This window comes from Triturus cristatus, chromosome 4_1 (assembly GCF_964204655.1).
Source record: "Triturus cristatus chromosome 4_1, aTriCri1.1, whole genome shotgun sequence".
NCBI lineage: Eukaryota > Metazoa > Chordata > Amphibia > Caudata > Salamandridae > Triturus > Triturus cristatus.
In genome coordinates, this window is record NC_140585.1 from 1,206,483,778 (window position 1) to 1,206,504,890 (window position 21,113).

General features: G+C 51.7%; 1 protein-coding gene across 3 annotated transcripts in view; it reads left to right on the forward strand.

Moving 5' to 3' along the window:
• Positions 1-21,113, forward strand: part of LOC146856404 (ATP-dependent 6-phosphofructokinase, muscle type-like) — a 334,110-nt gene that overhangs the window by 187,242 nt on the left and 125,755 nt on the right. For all 3 annotated transcript variants that reach the window (XM_085654532.1, XM_085654533.1, XM_085654531.1), the window contains one exon: positions 20,439-20,628. In XM_085654532.1, coding sequence (XP_085510658.1) covers positions 20,439-20,628 — 190 coding nt within the window. The remainder of the gene's footprint in view (positions 1-20,438; positions 20,629-21,113) is intronic.

Genomic DNA, 21,113 nt, shown 5'->3' on the forward strand with positions numbered 1-21,113 from the left:
TGGTGGTGGCGCGGCCAAGCAGGGGCCCATCGACAAGTTTACCGGTCCGGGGGCCAACCGGGAGCGGTACCGGACAATGCGGCCCTGATGAACGCAATCACCCAGTCCAGGGACATGTTGGATGCCAAGATAGGGGCAGTTGGTGCGAATGTTACCTTGCTGCGGCAGGATTTACGAAATGTAGTGGGTCGGATCACGGAGGCCGAGACGCGTATCTCTGGGGTGGAGGACGACATTGCAGAGTTGAAACGCAAGGTGGCAGCGATGGAGACCGTCCAAAGGGGCCTTATGCACCGAGCAGAGGATGCGGAAGGACGGGCCCGACGTAACAACCTCAGATTCGTTGGCTTTCCGGAGGGCTGCGAGGAGGAAAACATGGAGCACTTTCTCACCGCTTGGCTAGAGGGCTGGCTTCCCCCTGACGCGATGTCCAGGTGCTTTGTGGTGGAGCGGGCGCATCGGGCTCTCCTGCAGAAGCCCCTGGTGGGGGCCCGCCCGCGGCCGGTCATCACCAAATTCTTGAATTATTTGGACAGAGATGCCATCCTGAAGCAGGCCAGGGCCAAAGAACCGCTCCTGTTCACTAATTCACGGATCCTGATCTTCCCAGACTATACGCGGAAGGTCCAGCAGCAGCGTCAGTCTTTTATGGCCGCCAAGGCCCGGCTGAGAGAGCTTAAACTCCCATACGCGTTGCTCTTTCCGGCCCGACTCCGAGTGGTCTTTTGGTCCCGAACACACTTCTTTGATACTCCGGAGGAGGTCTTCAGATGGACGGACGAGACGGTGCGGGTGCGGCCCCATACGCCTCCGGGCGGAGAATCAGATTCGTCTTCGGGGGGGGGGGGGGCCGGAGGCAGAAAGGGGACAGGCGATCAAGGTCCAGGCGGTGCTCGAAGTCCGGAGGAGCTGTCGGTGGCGGGGGCTCGGCCCCTGGGGGACAGTCATTGGACTCTTAACGAGGAACACGGGTGCTGCGTAGTGACATTTCGATTGGTGGTTTCCGGGATGTCTTGAACTGGGCTTACTCTACCGTCAGATGTGAACTGGCGGGAGTCCTGTCTGGAGGTTATGGGCTGGGACTTGGGGATCCATTGGTCGGGGAAGCCTGTACCCCCCGTTGGGGGGGGGGTCAGCCCCGCCGCGACAGATACTTCAAAGGGTTTTTTTGAGGTATGGGGTGGGGGGTTTGTTGGGGAAGGGTTGTTGTTGTTGGGGTCAGGTCGCACGTCCACCACAGGTCCACTGCAAGCTGTATGCACGCCCCCGAGGCTTCTTGGGAACGAAGGACAGTGATACAATCCCTCATGGCTGACGTGTCTGGTGGGGGGATGATGATGCAGGGACGTCTCTATATCCTGAGATGGAATGTGCGAGGGGTCTTGGATAAGGTAAAGCGGGGGGCCATACTCTACCATGCGAAGCGGGTGAAGGCAGATATTCTACTGCTGCAGGAGACCCATCTCCAGGGCACAAAGGTCCTTTGTTTGCAGCGATATGGGTACCAAGAGGTATTCCACGTAGGCTTTGTGAGAGGGTCTCGTGGGGTGGCTATCCTGATACATCGCAGGGTCCCATACACGCACGAACAGCAGTGGGTTGATGGGCAGGGTGGTTACTTATTTCTCCGGGGTAGGGTAGGTGGGGAATCTATGAATCATTGCCTAGGTAGCGTGTATGCCCCTCCCCCGTTGCAGTGGAGTCTCATAGAGCGGCTACAATCGTTGTGGGCCGATATGCCGGATGTAATGTCGGTGGTGGGTGGGGACTGGAATGATGTCATGAGCACCAGGGTGGACAGGTCAGGGGGGGTGGAGGGTCGTGGGAGAGAGTTCCCTACCAAATTAAATTCTCTTGTGACAGGCCTGGACTGGGTGGACACCTGGCGGCGGGCTCATGGCGCGGTTCGGGAATATACGTATGTGTCGGCAGTTCACCACTCCTTCTCTAGATTGGACTACATCTTTGTTCCCTGTGGCATGGCTGGGAGGGTGGTGGAGGCGGTTATTCTGCCACGGGGGCTCTCAGACCACTCCCCAGTGCTCGTACGTTTGGAGGCAGGCAGGGGACGGCAGCCGTTTCGTTGGCGCCTGGCAGTGTGGAATCTTCAGAAGGCGGAATATGCAGTGCACATGGGAGAGGCCATCGCACAGTATTTGCTGGCAAACGTGGGCTCGGTGTCGAGTGCAGCTTCTCTGTGGGAAGCGATGAAGCCCACGCTGAGAGGGGTGGATATCTTGTGGTGTGCAGCGGCTCGCAGGCAGCATAAGGAAAAGCTGATCCGGGCTGAGGCGAACATAGAAATTCTCGAGCGACAAAGCCGAGAATCGGGGGGGTGCCCTGGAGGTGCGTCGGCTTTTGTGGGCGCAACAGGAGTGCGCAGCCTTACAGATGGATGAGGCACGGCAGGTGTGGCTGGCGACGCGCAGTAGAGTGTACCAATGGGGGGATAAATCCAGTAAGATGTTGCATCGCTTGTGTCAGGGCACTTTTCACGCACAACCCTTACCGGGGGTACTAGACGCGGAGGGTAACCCGATTACTGACCCTGCGTTAATTGCTGAAAGTTTTGCCACATACTTTGCGGATCTTTATGCTCCCAGGGAATGCCTGTCGGCGGATATGATGTAGAAGTTAATTGTGGATCTGCCCCCAGGGCGTTATCAGATGAGCTGCGGGACGGGTTGGAGGCCCCGTTGACAGTGGAGGAATTGGGGGCGGCCCCGGGGGAGCTTAACCCTGGGAAGGCTCCCGGCCCTAACGGGTTCCCGAGTGAATTTTTCCGTCGGTACCAGGCGCAGTTGGCCCAACACTACCGCGCGGTGGTGGAGGAGGCTCGGGATAGCGGTCGCCTCCCTCCGGATTGGAGGTATGCAGAGGTGGTGGTATTCCACAAGCCAGGCCGTCCCCCGGAGGATCACGCCTCATACTGTCCCATATCGCTCTTGAATGTGGAGGCTAAAGTTCTGGCGTGGCCTTGGCCAATCGACTACTGCCTCATATCACATCACTCGTGCATCCCGATCAGGCGGGATTCATGCCTCAGCGGGCCACCCGGCATAATATTAGAAGGGCGCAGGTGGCGATTGCGGCGATCCAGAGGTTGGGGGAGCCGGCGGCAATACTATTGGCAGACATGGACAGGGCGTTTGATTCCCTGAGTTGGGTTTATCTAATTGCTCTGCTTCCTAGACTAAATGTGGGGCCGCGCTTTCTTTCCTATGTGAAACTTCTGTATACGGGGTTGACGGCGACGGTGCGGGTGGCGGGGGCCACCTCCTCTACCTTTGCTATACAGAGGGGAACGCGGCAGGGGTGTCCTCTTTCTCCCTTTTTATTTGCTCTCGCCATGGAGCCTCTGGCTGCCTGGGTGCGGGTAGACGCCCAGGTGAGGGGATTTGAGTGGGCCACGGGTCTCTCGGATAGAATAGCGTTATACGCAGACGACGTTCTCTTTTTTCTGACGGCAATTGACAGGACGGGGCCGCGGCTTCTGCAAATAATGGGTATATTTAGAGAATCGTCGGGTCTATATATGAATCCCCGCAAATCCACGCTGTGGGTGTTGGGAGGTCGGTCGAAGGTGGGCTCGTGGGCGACCGAGGTTGAGTCGGCGGCAGGCGGCTTGAAATACTTGGGGGTTGTGCTCTCGGATGTACCGGCAGTGGCCTGGAAGCGTAATGTGACGCCGGTATGGGATCGTGTTCGGGCGGACATTCAGATCTGGTCTCGTATGCCACTGACGCTGTTTGGTCGATCGGCCATCTTTAAGATGATCGCGCTCCACCGACTCCTGTACCAGGTACAGAACCATCCCTATCCGATCCCGCCCAAATGGTTCCGGGTGGTGAATTCTGTATTGGGTCAGTTTCTGTGGGGAGGGGGGATGGTGCGAGTGGCCATACGTACGTGCTTCTTATCTACTTATAGCGGGGGTCTGGCGTCTCCAGATCTGCTCTCGTATTATCAGGCCTCGCACCTGTTGGTCCTCAACGAGTGGTGGTATGGGGAAAGGGGGAACCCGGCGTTCGCCCTGGAACGCTATCTCATGGGGAATCACACGCTGCACACGATATTATACTCGGTGAGGCTGCGGAGTGAGCTGCCACCAGTCTCTCGAGTGGTGTTCACGGTTTGGAGGCAGGCGCTGCGGCGCATGGGATGGTGGAGTGTCCTGACCCAGGAAACTCCTCTGTGGGATAATGGGCGGTTCCCCCAGATGGCGGCTCTTCGTGGGTTTCGGGGGTGGGACGCCATCGGCATCTCCACCCTGGGCGATGTCCTGAGGGGCACGACCCTGAAATCTTTTAGGGATCTTCAGGAGGAGTTCCATATGCCACAGGCGCAATTCTATCGTTACCTACAGCTGCGTCATGCGCTGTCTTCCAGCCTGCAGGGCTTGGAGTCCATACCCGAGTTCAGTCCGGTTGAGGCGAAAGTTTTTATGGGGGACCTGCATGACAAAAAGATTTCGCGCATCTATAGGTCCCTGGTTATACACTGCTCCCCTACATTACGGAAACTACGGGGGGACTGGGAGGCAGATGTGGATGGACTGGAGGAGGAGGATTGGACGGAGGCCCTGGTGTCACCGCGGGGGGCGGCCATAGCCATCTGTTTACGCCTTGTCCAGTTCAAATACCTACACAGAGTGTATCACACTAGGACACGGTTGTGGCGGGCAGGAATGATTGCCTCTCCGGACTGTCTTCGTTGTGGACGGACGGAAGGCACATTTATGCACACTGTATGGCAATGCACAGCATTGGACCACTTCTGGAGGGGAGTCTTTGCCTGTCTTTCAGAGGTACTGGGGTGGGAACTTATTTGGGCACCGAAACTGGCGCTGCTGCATGTTATGGAGGGGGTGGGGGGGAAGATATACAAGCGTCATTGTTGGAAACCGGGCAACCGGGTTAGCAGTCACCAGGTTCCCAGCACAGTGGTAGCTTGGCTCGAGCGGTTGGGGGTCAGGCACCGTGTTAAGCGTACGTCACACCCTCACAATAACCATGCGTTCATCCATTCCAAAAACGACACTACACCGTAAAAATTATGGAAGTCAAGATGAAAATATATATGTCTTTATCTTATTTTCTCTTAGTTGCAGATTTCATAACATAAATACAATACAATAGGATTTTCCTTCAAAAGAGCAGGTCAAATAAACAATACCACTTCTGATTTTCCACAAATAGGTTCAGGTCATCATTAAGCAAGGAATAAATAGATGTGTAATAAATACAGACGGCAAATAAATACAGTCAGACAATAAATACAGTGCAGGAATAAATTAGTGGAAGACAATAAATAAAGCACCTTCAATAAATAAGGTAAAACAATCAATGACAATTACAGATCAGGTCATTTTCATGAGGTCACTTGGTCTTACTTTGCCCATACACAGCTTATGGTCATTTGGATGGCATGGGGGTGTCCCACCTAGATTGGTCAAGGCTGGGGCCTAAGCTAAGGCAGAACAAGGGTAACCTAAAGGTCTGGCCCTCCAAACTACACAGCCCTTCACAGACGTCACTGCACCAGTCTCAGTTCACCCCTGGCACTCCCAGGCTGGTCCTAACACCCCTCTAGCCCCTAGAATGGTCTTTTAGGGCTCCACGGGGCCTTAGATGCCCCTTCTACCACTTACTGTCCCTTCTTCGACGATCGGCTCCGCTCGGCGCCGTGTGGCGGCTCCGGATCGATGTCGCTGGGCGGCCTCGACTCGATGTCGCTGGGCGGCCTCGACTCGATGTCGCTGGGCGGTCTCGACTCGATGTCGCTGGGCGGTCTCGGCTCGATGTCGCTGGGCGGTCTCGACTCGATGTCGCTGGGCGGTCTCGACTCAATGTCGCTGGACGGTCTCGACTCGATGTCGCCTTCCGGCGTCGCAGGGACACGGTCTCCCCGCTTCCGGGTGTCTCCGGAGTGCGATCTCCACTCCCGACCTCCGGCGCGCTTCACCTCAGTTTCTGGCGACTCCGGTGGGCGGACTTCACTCCCCCGTCGACGCCTCACCTCGACCTCGGGTGACTCCCGACTCGACCTCTGGCGCCTCTCCACGACCTCCGTCGGCGCCCTCACTCGACCTCCGGTGACTCTCCACTCGACCTCCGGTGCCTCTCCACGACCTCCGTCGGCGCCCTCACTCGACCTCTGACGGCTCCGGGTACGACGTCTGCTTTCTGTCAGCGCCGCTTCTCTACCTCAGGCCCCAGGTCTCCAGGCTTCTCGACGTCAGGACTTCAGGAGGACACTGCTAAACAGGTCAGGAGCTTGCTGTCCTTCCTCTTTAAGGCCTGTTCCAAATATTCAGGTCCTTAAGATGGTTCTTCTGGACTTGGTCCCACACAGGGCTTTAGGCTGGGCTTGGTCAGTAGGGACTAGCATCAAGGGTGGGTTTCTGGACCCCACTCCAAGCACTGGTTTCCACCCCTGCTGCCTTACTCCGACCTCCTTCTTTCTCTGTCCTCTCTCCTCTCCAGTCAGATGCCAACTGCCACCCTGAGATGGCCTCCCAACATTCTAAACTGCCTCTCACTGTCACAGGGTTCTAGAATGTTACAGAAGGTTCTAGAAACCTCCAGTAGGTTCTGGTTATGTCACAGGTGACAATGGATGGCCACCATTTTGTGTCTCAGGCCCTCAGACAGAAGTTCCAGGGGTAGGGAAAATGGCTCCCTGACCCTGCATCAACACTAACAATTCTGGTGGTTCCCAAAAAGGAAAAAATTATAACAGGGTTTGAGGCAGAAGTGGTACAAAATAAATAATGATGAGGAGGGACCACCCAAAGGGCCAACAGGTCTAACACGCGTCCCCCCCAGCTGAAAGTGGGGAGAGCTACCCAACCCCTTGGGAGTTCTCATCACTAAGGCGGAAATACCTTGAGAGACCGTCTGCATTGGCGTGGTCCACTCCAGGCCGATGTTCCACCTGAAAGTCCATTCCCTGTAGGGAGATAGACCACCTTAGCAACTTGGGATTCTCCCCCTTCATCTGCATCAGCCACCGAAGGGGTCTGTGGTCGGTCTGAACTAGGAAGTGCGAGCCAAACAGGTATGGCCGCAACTTCTTCAGAGCCCATACCACTGCAAAGGCTTCACGCTCTATTGCACTCCACTTCTGTTCCCTGGGAAGTAGTCTCCGGGATAGGAAGACCACGGGTTGATCCAGACCCTCTTCATTGAGTTGCGATAACACTGCCCCAATGCCATGTTCCGATGCATCCGTCTGGACAATGAACTCCTTGGAAAAGTCTGGGGCCCTTAAGACCGGGGCCTCGCACATGGCTTGCTTCAGTTTCACAAAGGCCTGCTGACAAGCCTCCGTCCAGACTACCCGTCGAGGTTGCTTCTTGGACGTGAGCTCCGTGAGGGGGGCCACAATGGTCCCATACCCCTTCACGAAGCGGCGGTAGTATCCGGTGAGGCCCAGAAAAGCTCGGACCTCAGTCTGAGTCTTGGGGGGTTCCCAGGCCATGATGGCCTCGATTTTCGCCTGGAGGGGTTGCACCGCTCCCCTACCCACCAAGTGTCCAAGGTACACTACCGACCCCTGCCCGATCTGGTATTTACTGGCCTTAATCGTTAACCCAGCTTGCTTCAGGGCCTGGAGAACAGTTTGCAGGTGACGCAAGTGATCCTCCCAGCTGTTACTGAAGACGGCAATGTCGTCCAGATAAGCAGCAGAGAAACTCTCCATTCCAGTGAGGATCTGGTTCACCAGACGCTGAAACGTGGCAGGTGCGTTCTGGAGCCCAAAGGGCATCACGCAGAACTGGTAGTGGCCCTTGGGCGTGGAGAAGGCTGACCTTTCCTTAGCTCCATCAGTCAGAGAGATCTGCCAGTACCCGGAAGTAAGGTCAAAGTTACTCAGATATTGGGCAGCTCCCAGCCGGTCAATCAGTTCATCCGCCCTTGGAATCGGATGAGCATCAGTCTTGGTTACTGAATTCAGTCCCCGGTAGTCCACACAGAACCTCAGTTCCGGTTGGGCACCCGGTGGTACAGCTTTTGGTACTAATACCATCGGACTGGACCAGGGGCTGCTGGAAGGTTCAATCACTCCTAGCTCCAGCATCTTAGTGACTTCACTGTGAATGCTGGCCTTCACCTTGTCTGTCATTCGGTAGATCTTTGACTTCACAGGTGGGCTGTCTCCTGTGTCCACGTCATGGACGCACAGGTGAGTCCTACCCGGAACAAGGGAGAACAACGAAGAGTACTGCCCCAGGACCTGGCGGCAGTCCTCCTGTTGTTCAGGAGTTAGGGACGGGGAGAGAATCACTCCCTCCACCAACCCATCCTTCTCTTGAGACGCAAATAAGTCGGGGAGAGGCTCGCTTTCCACGTCCTCTGCTCCGTCAGTCACCATCAGCAATATGACTTCGGGCCTCTCATGGTGGGGTTTGAGGCGGTTGGCATGCAGCACCCGTAGGGGCTGGCGAGGGGTCTTCAGACCACCAAGTAGGTAGCCTTACCCTTCTTCTCCAACACCTCAAAGGGTCCTGACCAGCGATCCTGGAGGGCGCTAAGCTCTCCTGGTTCGATCACCCACACCTTCTGGCCAGGCTCCAACTCCACCGGATGAGCATTGTGGTCATACCACGCCTTCATCACTGCTTGGCTGGCTTCCAAGTTGTCAGAAGCTTGCTTCCACAACTTAGCCATTTGGCTCCGGAAGGCCAGCATGTAGCTCACCAAGTCCTGGGGAAGCTTTCTGGGAGTTCTTTCCCATCCGTCTCTCACCAGGCCGAGAGGTCCACGCACTGGGTGCCCATACAAAAGCTCGAAGGGGCTGAAGCCCACTCCCTTCTGGGGCACTTCCCTGTAAGAAAACAATAGACAGGGTAGGAGGACGTCCCATTTCCTCCGCAGGCTTTCAGGCAGACTTCTGATCATGCCTTTCAAGGTTTTATTGAACCTCTCCACCAGACCATTGGTCTGGGGATGGTAAGGGGTGGTGAACCGGTAGGTCACTCCACACTCCTTCCACATGGCCCGCATGTATGCTGACATGAAGTTGGTCCCCCTGTCAGACACAACTTCCTTGGGAAAACCCACTCGGGTAAAGAGTCCCATCAGGGCCCTAGCCACAACAGGTGCAGTAATGGTCCTCAGAGGTATAGCCTCTGGGTACCGTGTGGCATGATCCACCAGAACCAGGATAAACCTGTGACCAGCTGTAGTAGGCGGATCTAACGGACCCACAATGTCGATGCCCACCCTTTTAAAGGGGGTGCTAACGACAGGAAGTGGTTCCAGGGGAGCTTTCAGCTTCACCCCTGTTTTCCCACTGGCTTGACAAGACACCCACGTCCGGCAGTAGGTGTCGGACGACACTTTCATTTGAGGCCAATAAAAGTGTGGGACAAGCCGGGCAAAGGTCTTGTCTTGCCCCAGGTGTCCTGCCAAGGGGATCTCATGAGCCAATTCCAGGAGAAAGGCTCGATAACGTTGAGGGACAACCAAGGCCCGTGACGATCCGTGCATGGGTGCCTTGGGTTCACTGTAGAGGAGGCCATCCTCCCAGTAAATGTGGTAATTCCCCTCAACGTTCCCTGCTGCCTGGGCTTCGGCCTGTCGCCTCAGTCCCTCAAGGGTAGGACACTCCTTCTGGCCCTTGCAGAATTCCTCCTTGGTCGGCCCTCCCTCCACGTGCCACTCGGCCGGGATGGGTAGGTTCTCCAGTTCGGTAACATCCCCCTCCGCGGACTCCTGGTCCACCACCTCCGGTGTCCTATCCGTCACACGGGGCGCGGATGCCGAGGCAGGCTCCTCCTGCCCTCAGTTCTTCCCTTGGTCAGCAGCCGGCTGTGCCTTTGTTCCAGGCTCCAGCCTAAATGAACTCCCTCTCCGGGTAGTCGCAGACCCTGTGCTGACACAGGCCCAGTCAGGTGTACCCAGCATCTCCGCATGAGTCCGGTATTCCACCTCCTTCCAAGCATTGTGCTCCATGTCATTCCCCAGCAGACAATCGACTGGCACGGCAGGGCTTACAGCAACTCGAAGCAAACCTGCAACCCCTTCCCATTCAAATGGAACCTCGGCCACCGGATAGTGGCCCATTCTGCCGTCAGCCATCGCGGCAGGGTGGAGTACATCGGGAATCACCTGCTCTGGAGACACCAGTTGGCTACGTACCATAGTCATACTGGCTCCTGTGTCTCTCAGAGCCTCCCCTCTTTGGCCGTTGATGGTGACCCACTGCCCATACTTTGCGGTATTTGCGGGCACCTGGATCTTAGGAACCATCTCCCGTTCTCCCAGGGACACTAAAGTGACACCCGCCCACTCCCTTCCCTTATCTAAAGGCATCTCCTCCCCGAGCACTACTCTAGCTACTCCGGGGGCCTTTCCTCCGATGGGAGGGGGTGGTCTTTTCGGGCACTTCACATCTCCCTTATAGTGTCCGACACCACCGCACTCGAAGCAATGGACAACTCTTGGCTGCTGACTCTGGCCAGGATTAGGGTTTCTGGGTGGGTTAGCCCTAGGGGTGAATCCCGTTCCCTTCCCTTGGAAACTATTTTGGGGGCCTTTAGAGAACTCCGTTTTCTTTTCCCCTCCCTCTTTCTTCTGGGGGGTGCCCTGTCCGGTCCTTTGAGAGTCCCCTCCAGTCCCCCTTGTGGACACCCGGGTACTAGCCCAAATGTCCGCCTCCTCAGCAAGCTTCCGGGGATTGGTCAGCTTGCTATCCACCAGGTGTTGACGCAGGTCAGGGAAACATTTTTCGAGCAGGTGTTCCTTCAACATCAAATCAAACAACCCCTCGTAGTCCCTCACCTCGCTGCCCTGTATCCAACCCTCTAATGCCTTCTTTGCATAGTCCAGGAAATCCACCCAATTCTGTGTGCCCAGTTTGTGGCTACCCCGGAACTTCTGTCTGTACTTCTCGGGTGTTAGTCCAAACTTCTTCACGAGCGCCACTTTCATGGTGGGGTAGTGGGTCTGCTCATCCTGCTCCAGGGCCAATAATGTATCCCTGCCAGCTGGAGGCATGTATTTATACAATCCCCCTCCCCAATATTTCTCTGGAACCCCATGGGCTCTTAAAGAGACCTCATAGGCCGCTAGCCACTTGGCGATATCATCTCCCGCACTATAGCTGGCTACTATGTCTTTTGGCAGGTAGGGTTTGGGTTCCCTGGTGATTTCTCTCTCTTCGCTGCCACCATTAGGAACAGTGTGTGCCCCGACCCGTAGGATCTGGAGATCTATCTCCCTGAGCCTCAACTCGTGAGCCATCCTCCGTTCCTCCTTTTCTTTCTCAAGCTTCGCCAACTCCCATGTGAGCTGTCTTTTCTCCCTCCGGTCAGTTAATACTGCTTCTGATAAGCCGCCACTAGAGACACTGCTGCCCTTCCTTGAAAGTGTTCCTGGTCCCGCTAATAGGTTCCCCACCTCAGGTTGGTACAAACCAGCCCCCTCGCTGACAGTCTCTCCATCCCTGTCCTCCTTCTCAACCTTACTTTCTCGTCGTGCCTCCCCCCAAGCCCTTAAGCTGGTGTGGAGCTCTCCCTTCTTCGCACCTTGGGGACAAAACACCCCCTCTCGCTGACAAAACTCTCTGAGTTGGGTCACAGTGTAAGTTTCCACATCCTCCAACACAAACTCCATTTTGCCCACTCAGGATAGAAGACAGTTGCTTACAGAAGCTATGCAGGGGGGTACCTTTTGTAATACCTCCTCCCACCACCAGAAGTAAATTTGGAAAAAACAAAACTCAAAATTAGGAAGTCCGCTTGGAGAAAACTCCCGGTGTAGGCCTATGGACTACCCAAAGCTATTGTCGAGTAGACGCAAGCACAGCTCTATCCCACCGCTGAACACCAATTTTATGTTGGAAACCGGGCAACCGGGTTAGCAGTCACCAGGTTCCCAGCACAGTGGTAGCTTGGCTCGAGCGGTTGAGGGTCAGGCACCGTGTTAAGCGTACGTCACACCCTCACAATAACCATGCGTTCATCCGTTCCAAAAACAACACTACACCGTAAAAATTATGGAAGTCAAGATGAAAATATATATGTCTTTATCTTATTTTCTCTTAGTTGCAGATTTCATAACATAAATACAATACAATAGGATTTTCCTTCAAAAGAGCAGGTCAAATAACCAACACCACTTCTGATTTTCCACAAATAGGTTCAGGTCATCATTAAGCAAGGAATAAATAGATGTGTAATAAATACAGACGGCAAATAAATACAGTCAGACAATAAATACAGTGCAGGAATAAATTAGTGGAAGACAATAAATAAAGCACCTTCAATAAATAAGGTAAAACAATCAATGACAATTACAGATCAGGTCATTTTCATGAGGTCACTTGGTCTTACTTTGCCCATACACAGCTTATGGTCATTTGGATGGCATGGGGGTGTCCCACCTAGATTGGTCAAGGCTGGGGCCTAAGCTAAGGCAGAACAAGGGTAACCTAAAGGTCTGGCCCTCCAAACTACACAGCCCTTCACAGATGTCACTGCACCAGTCTCAGTTCACCCCTGGCACTCCCAGGCTGGTCCTAACACCCCTCTAGCCCCTAGAATGGTCTTTTAGGGCTCCACGGGGCCTTAGATGCCCCTTCTATCACTTACTGTCCCTTCTTCGACGATCGGCTCCGCTCGGCGCCGTGTGGCGGCTCCGGATCGATGTCGCTGGGCGGCCTCGACTCGATGTCGCTGGGCGGTCTCGACTCGATGTCGCTGGGCGGTCTCGGCTCGATTTCGCTGGGCGGTCTCGGCTCGATGTCGCTGGGCGGTCTCGACTCGATGTCGCTGGGTGGTCTCGACTCGATGTCGCTGGGCGGTCTCGACTCGATGTCGCTGGACGGTCTCGACTCGATGTCGCTGGGCGGTCTCGACTCGATGTCGCTGGACGGTCTCGACTCGATGTCGCCTTCCGGCGTCGCAGGGACACGGTCTCCCCGCTTCCGGGTGTCTCCGGAGTGCGATCTCCACTCCCGACCTCCGGCGCGCTTCACCTCAGTTTCTGGCGACTCCGGTGGGCGGACTTCACTCCCCCGTCGACGCCTCACCTCGACCTCGGGTGACTCCCGACTCGACCTCCGGCGCCTCTCCACGACCTCCGTCGGCGCCGTCACTCGACCTCCGGTGACTCTCCACTCGACCTCCGGTGCCTCTCCACGACCTCCGTCGGCGCCCTCACTCGACCTCTGACGGCTCCGGGTACGACGTCTGCTTTCTGTCAGCGCCGCTTCTCTACCTCAGGCCCCAGGTCTCCAGGCTTCTCGACGTCAGGACTTCAGGAGGACACTGCTAAACAGGTCAGGAGCTTGCTGTTCTTCCTCTTTAAGGCCTGTTCCAAATATTCAGGTCCTTAAGATGGTTCTTCTGGACTTGGTCCCACACAGGGCTTTAGGCTGGGCTTGGTCAGTAGGGACTAGCATCAAGGGTGGGTTTCTGGACCCCACTCCAAGCACTGGTTTCCACCCCTGCTGCCTTACTCCGACCTCTTTCTTTCTCTGTCCTCTCTCCTCTCCAGTCAGATGCCAACTGCCACCCTGAGATGGCCTCCCAACATTCTAAACTGCCTCTCACTGTCACAGGGTTCTAGAATGTTACAGAAGGTTCTAGAAACCTCCAGTAGGTTCTGGTTATGTTACAGGTGACAATGGATGGCCACCATTTTGTGTCTCAGGCCCTCAGACAGAAGTTCCAGGGGTAGGGAAAATGGCTCCCTGACCCTGCATCAACACTAACAAGTCTGGTGGTTCCCAACAAGGAAAAAATTATAACAGGGTTTGAGGCAGAAGTGGGACAAAATAAATAATGATGAGGAGGGACAACCCAAAGGGCTGACAGGTCTAACTCCTGGGCCTAACTTTGGCAAAACGAGATATTGCCAGGGCATGGAAGGCAGCGAGGGCTCCCTCTGTGGCGGCCTGAAAAAATGGTCTAGACTTCTGCATGGGACTGGAATAGCCTATCTTCGTGGCTAGGGGGTGCCTGCGTAAACACTATCGAATATGGAAGAGATGGGCAGAGTACAGGGGCCTCTGGCTAGACCCTCCGGTGGTAAAGGAGCCTACGCAGTTGAATTAAGACTGGAGATTGGCCTATGGGGAGGAGTGGGCAGGAGCAAGGGGGTGGTGGGCTTGGGGTGAGACCCGCGGAGTGCTCCTTTGGTGCTGCAGTGGGGAGGAGGAAATGGACTAGTGCGACCTTTGTGGGGGGGGGAGTGGTGGGGGGCGTAGGGCAATGTCGTTAAATGTCACTGTGTTGTGCTTGGTTGTTTATGGGGAGGGGGGGAAAAGTCGGCTGCTGTAAGGTATGTCTTCTGTTTGATTTGGTGGGGATCTTTGGAGGGCAGAGCTCTGCGACCTATATGCAAATTGACCAATAAAATCTGTTTTAAAAAAAAAAGGGGACCACACATCCTAAATGCCATCGCAAGATCTTTTTTCACGTTTATGAATTTCTAGAGATGAAATAAATAAGTAACGAATTGCCAGTGAGTTGAATGAGCCAGTAGCTACCTTTAGGCAGGGCAAGACCTTCACAATGTCTGACAGCCTGCACCAAAATTTCACTTTCACTCTTTTACATGACGAAGGCAGGGAGGACAGCTTAAGTGGTGGAAGTTAACCAAGGGGAAGTACCACCTTGCTTAATGTCTACTACCATATGGTAATATCTTTTTTACACAGAAGATCCATTTTAGACTGTAGTACTCACTCTAGACCCTAGTCGGACATTGTAGATAAGTAGCGTGAATGAATATGACTTCCTAATCAACAGAATCACGTAAAGGTACGTCATTGGTAATTTCTTAAAGGGAAATTTAGCCAAACACTTTTTAAGGTCGAAGCCTACCAGACGGTGCAGCTATCTTGTTGCGAAAAGACTTCTTAAGGTCATTCTTAAAGCTTCCCTGGGAATGCATTCCACCCCTTGTTTATCATTGGCTTTGTGGTTTGCAACTAATTCACATTTGCTTGCATTCTATTTGCTGTCTAGCATGTCTTTGTCTGTCCCATGGTGTGTAGCCTTTTTAGCTTCGCTCCTTGTATTCTTCCATGAGTGCTGGCTGTCTGTAAACAGACCTTAAATTTTGATCTTATCTTGCCACATTTCCTGTGCATTCAAAGACAGAGGTCAAATCTAAGGCTCTGTCTTCCAAGAAGCAAGCTTGGCGTTTACTTTTCTTTCGCTGACTCAAGTTGAGAGGATTTATGTGACAATCTTGCTGGATATTGGGGGTGGAAAAGGAAAAGTTTTTTTTCTAGCGCAACAAACTTTAAATGTCTGCAAATACTGAACTGTGCAAATATTTCAGACCACATCAGAATTAAGAAAGATCAAATGAAGCCTATTTTTTTTGTAATTCTACAGAGTGGTGGAAACATATTTTAATACGATTAAAAAAATCAATACACTAGGTGATGTCATTTCTACACATTGTCGTAAAACGGTAATTTAATTTGAAAATGTATTGTGTGTAATGGCAGTGCGCTACCACACCATGCGCACTCCAATTTACACCATTCCACTCTATGACACTCCACTCTGCAGCATTCCCCACCACTCCACTCTATTCCTCTCCACTCTACGCCACTCCATTCTACGTCATACAACTCTACGCAGTTCCACTCTGACACTCCACGACACTCCACGACACTTTACGCCACTCTACGCCACTCCACTCTACGACATTTTACTCTACCACAGTCCACTCTAGGACACTCCCGGCCACTTTACTCCACCCTATGCGATGCCATTCCACTCTATAACTCTTTCCTCTACACTCCGCAAGTCCTCTCTGCTCCACTCCGCAACACTTTCCTCCACCCTTCGCCTCTCCAGTCTGACACTCTTCTGTACTCCACTCTGACACTGTACTCCACTCTATACTACTCCACTCTATTCCACTCTATGCTACTACTCTCTAGGCTGCTGTACTCCACTCTACAGCCCTCCATTCTACAATACTCTACGATACTCTAACCCACTCTATGCCACTCTGCTGTATGCCACTCTATGCCATTCTACAACACTCAAATCCACTCTTCCCTGCTCCACTCTACGACACCCTACTCCACTCTACGCAATTTATTGTACACCACTCCATGCCACCTTACTCCACTCCACGACACTCCACAACACTGTCCTCCATTCTACTCCACTCTACACCTTCATCACACTATGCCATTCCACTCTACGACACTCTACTCCATCTTACTCCCTCATTTCTACACCCCTCCACTCTACAACATTGTACTCCACTCTGCGTCACTACACTCTACTTCACTTTATGCCACTCCACGACCAATTACTCAACTCTAAGTTATGCCAATCTCATCTCTATGACACTTCACTCCACACCACTCTGCTCTACAACACTCCACCTCACTCCACTCTATGCCACTCTACTCCACTGTATGCCGGTCTAGGATATTCTGCGCCACTCCAGTGTACAACACTCTACTCCACTCTACACAACTCCCCCTCTGCCAATTTACTCCACTCTGTGCGACTCCATTCTGTGATACTCCACTCTACTCTATGACACACTACTCCACTATTGCACTCACACCTCTCTGCTGTACGTCTCTTTACTCCACTTTATGATACTCTAGTCCACTCATCACCACTCCACGCCAATCTACTCCAATCTATTCCCCTCCACTCTATGCCCCTCCACTCCTCGAGCTGATTTTTGAGAGCACCGCGGGAACAGAGTTTTGGGCACTGGCACTCTTTCTTTTACAAATTAAGCACGGACTAGAGATGGCATAGATCACTTACCATCGAGGCATGGGAGCCATTAAAGACGACTGAAATCCGGAAATTGCAGGTTCAAAAAGGTCTCTACACTGAAGGTACTGGTACTCAGACCAAGCCAAAGGTTATCTGTTTCTTAGTGCAAAATCAAGACTGAAATACAAAAAGTACCCATACGTACGTTTTTGTGATAAGTGCTTTCCAGACCCAGCCTTCTTAAAGCAAGAGGCTTAAAAGGCACATTCACTGTTCACACACTAAGCTAGTATGACCACTTCCCTCTGGATCATTATGGACAGGTTCCAATCTTGGAATTTTGTATAATAAACCTAATGCATTGTGGGTGTTTCAGTCTTGTTTTGCTTGCATTTTTAATTAGACTAACACATCTGAAATCACTGATTTATAGGTGAAAAGATGAGAACTGGAGAAAGTGTCCAAAATGACTGGAGAGAGGTGCCCACCCTACTTTTAGCTGCAAAGAAGCATCCCCTTGAGGGCCCATTCCCTGACCCTTTTCTGCTTGTGGTCCACCTTCCTCACCCAAAGAGACTTCCTGGTGAATAGAGGATGCTCCTGTGCATTCTTGAATGTCTGCTCCAAACCTTGATCCTAGGAATGAACAGGTTATCATCTTAAATGCCTCATTAGACTGCAGTGTAATTATGAGCCATGGCCTGGGCTTGCATATCCGTGTTTACTGGTTCACCTGTCGCTCTTCTCGAAGTTCCCCCTTTTTACCTCTGCATACTCACTGGTGACTGCAGGATTGTGTGGGGACTCCATGTCCTTGCTCATGCGTCAGTTCCCACACTTGAACCCGGGGACAACCAGGGCAATCGTCTTTAAACATCTCACCAGGCTTCTCTGCAAGTGGGAGCCATGATCTGCACCCCCTTGTGGGTCTGTTTCCCTGTCCCTCTTGTCATCATTGTATTCCCTGTCCCGTCAAGCTGCCTGGTAAAGTCAAATATGGTAGAGAAAGTACAAGCGTTTGACTATTTGGGGGGAGGTTCTCAGTTGACCTTGACTGGAAAATTCAAACTGGGAAAACAACTGTCTCTCTATGTAAGAATTCAAATGCAATGGGCATCTTAAGGCCAAGTAGGAGTTGAACAAGCATTAAAGGACATTCCATCTGCATCATATGGAGTGGATCTGTGATGTCACAGCCATACATGGTGGGTGTGAATACTTTTCTTAGGCAACTTGTGCATTTAAATGAATCGACGCCACTGATTCAGCTGTTTCTTTAGGTTTATTTCCCCTTTGCTATTAGGGCTTGCACTGATTTCGTAGGTTCTTTGTAAATTTATTTTTATTTTCAGTAAACAGTAAAATAACAATAATCAGGAGGCACAAGGTCAATACATATAGATATCCCGATATTCCATCTAATATTCAGCTTGGTTTTTTAAGACAGCTTTAGGGTGGGTTGTGTACTACCGTCATCATTGTGGCGTCCCACCTATGCACGTAACACCCCATAGGAAAATCACAGTATTCAGTTACAAAGGGCTATATCACATGATTTCGTAGGTTTTAAAAAACAGCGTTAAGTGTGGCTGTTCTAATGACTGCTCCTGACTTTTCTGTTGCCCCAGTGCCAAGATGCCCCTTTGAGGACGAGTCGTTCACTATACCAAGTCTTCATTAACATAACGTAACATTTTGATAGAAAACAAGCTCAGTTTTCCTATGCATTAGGCTATGGTTAAATCATAGAGGATTTAGGTACAGAAATAATATGATTGATAGAATGGTGCAGCTGGGATATCGTGCCTTACCATGGATTAGTCATGTTAAGGTTACACTCTGTGAGATGGAATTCTAGGCAATGTAGACCAGCCAGAATTAAATCATGGCATGTCAAGTTGAGTTGATTGAGTAGTTATAAGGATTGGATATTGCTAAAGACTATTGTGGAGATCTACCTTAGCCATTATCTGCAAAGTAAGCCTTCTATCAGCTAGGAGTAATACCTTAGCTTAGATAATCCTGTAGAACGTTTAACGTTGGCATTCCAGTTTCGATCGGAAGTGTTAACCCTTGCAACTTCGGCTTGATTATAGGTTGCACGATATTGATCAGATGCAAACTCTGCCCCCAAAATTAATGGAACCGCGCGGCAACAACACACCAGTGCTCTGCAAGTATGAGTTAACCCTGCAGAATAATTCGTATTTGTAAAGTGCAAACATATCACCCCTCAAGGGTTTCAAGGCGCTGGAGGCCATTGGGGAGATTAAGTGAGCCATTGCCCAGAGTCCCATGATGCTGAGGGGAGTTGCCGCTGGTGCCGGGGATCAAACGGCGGGCCCCACGCTCTGGATTCAGCCGCTCTGGTCGCTGCGCCACACCTCTCCAGAATGAGCTGACCAGAATTTTGCAGATCGCATTACACACAGTATTCCCTAGTATGGTGGGGTTTAAAAATCACATTTGCTGAGGTGTAGGGTGGTGGTGTTGAAGGGAGGGGGAGAGCCGAGGAGGGGAGAATGTTGGCTGGCACAGGGATGTGCATTGTCTGTGGGATTGACAGGGGCCTTTTAAAAGGTCCAGGCTGTACAGCAGTCCTTTCTCAAGATTACCTTCCCGGACAGATTTTCCATTCTGTACCATTGTTCCCGCATCCGGTAAGACCAGGTGCAGGAACACCAGACCCTTTATAATTGTGCAGAGTGGAGTGCCACACTCCATAGGGTAAGTAATCAGATGCTATGCGCTGCTACCTCTCCACCTTACATGCAACGTTCAGTGGCCAGATTATGCTTGGGCTGCATGTAGAGTAAGGAGAAACAAAAAAGAGGTGCTTATTAAGTGTCTAGAACTAAGTATGGTGTATTTGTGCTGATGGATGAGTTTAATAGGGGTTAGGAATGTTTTAAGATGTGACTGTAGCATTATAAACTATATGGTATTCTGTTTAAATTTTGCACTTGCATGAGATGGTGATAAGATGAACAATTGTGCATTTTTATGTGTGTGTATTTATCTTAACGTAATACTTTTGTATGGTTGGGTTTTAACTGCACAACTGTCAAACAGACCCATTGTTGATTTTCTTGGACCAGCCTCTTTCTGCCATTGGCTTGAGTCGCTGTCAGTTACATGTTGGCTCGGGAGGGAGTATTCATCTCCTACCTAATGATATTGGCCTTTTGGTTGTATCCTTTGGCTTCCACGTGAATGCTCGCATTTATTTATTTGTGAGTTTGTATAGCGCTAGAATCGACTCCAACAGGAGTATCTCTGCGCTTTTGTACTGAATGAGGGTCCACTATACAACTGTAGCAATTTCTGTCCGCACCTGCCGGCTCCCTCCTGTGTGTCTCGCTCTAACATGCTAATGCTACATGCTTTAGCAGGTTAAACCCAGACCTTTGGGGTTTGTCAGTGCTTGTTATGTACTGTTGGGATTTACCTTGAGAACTTGTCAATGCAATAAAACCTTTAGAAGATCATGCAAGCATTGAAAAGCACTGAGGATTGTGGAACGTGCCAATATTTTACAATAGGTGGCTCTGTTAGCATCTCCTGCAAAAAACATGTTCCCAAATTTTGGGGGAGGTGCTTTAAGAGCTGAGAGCGGGCCGTTGTGTCTAGGCAAATCTTCATGCCTTGAGTTGGACCATCCGAAAAGCAATATTTCCTAAAAGGTGCACTGAACCATTTACACTGGTATTCTCTCTAGGGCGGCACAGTCATTGGAAGTGCTAGATGCCAGGATTTCCGGGCACGGGAAGGTCGCCTCAAGGCTGCATGCAATCTGGTAAAGAAGGGAATAACCAATCTTTGTGTAATTGGTGGTGACGGCAGCTTAACTGGAGCAGATACCTTTCGTTCTGAGTGGAGTGGTTTACTAGCTGATTTACTTAAAGCAGGTAACATGAACATTATCCTTGTCTTCACCTGTCTCTAACATGCTGATTTTTCACATTCTCGTCCTATTGATCACCTGTCTTTGATCATTGTTGTTCTCATGATTTCTTGCGTTTGATATGCTGATTTTCCTCACCATTTTCTTTGTGTACCTCTCTCTAATATGTTCGCTTTCCTCTTCCCTGTCTTTCCTCACAGCTGTCCTTGGGCTTGCCTGTCCTTAACATACTGACATTCTTTATAGAAAATGATCGTGTGTTTGTCATCAAATCACTGTCTTCTCTTATAACTATGTTTGGGGTTGCCTGTTCCTGTGCAGAATTGCATCTGGAACTTTGCCTGTGGAGAAAATCTTATTTTATTAATCATCTGCATGAATACCACCTCTCTATTGACCTTCCCTCCTCCTGTCACCCTCCTTGCTCTCAATTCGTCACCCCTTCCTTCACCCTATCTGTTCACCCTTCTCTTTATCATTCGACTCACC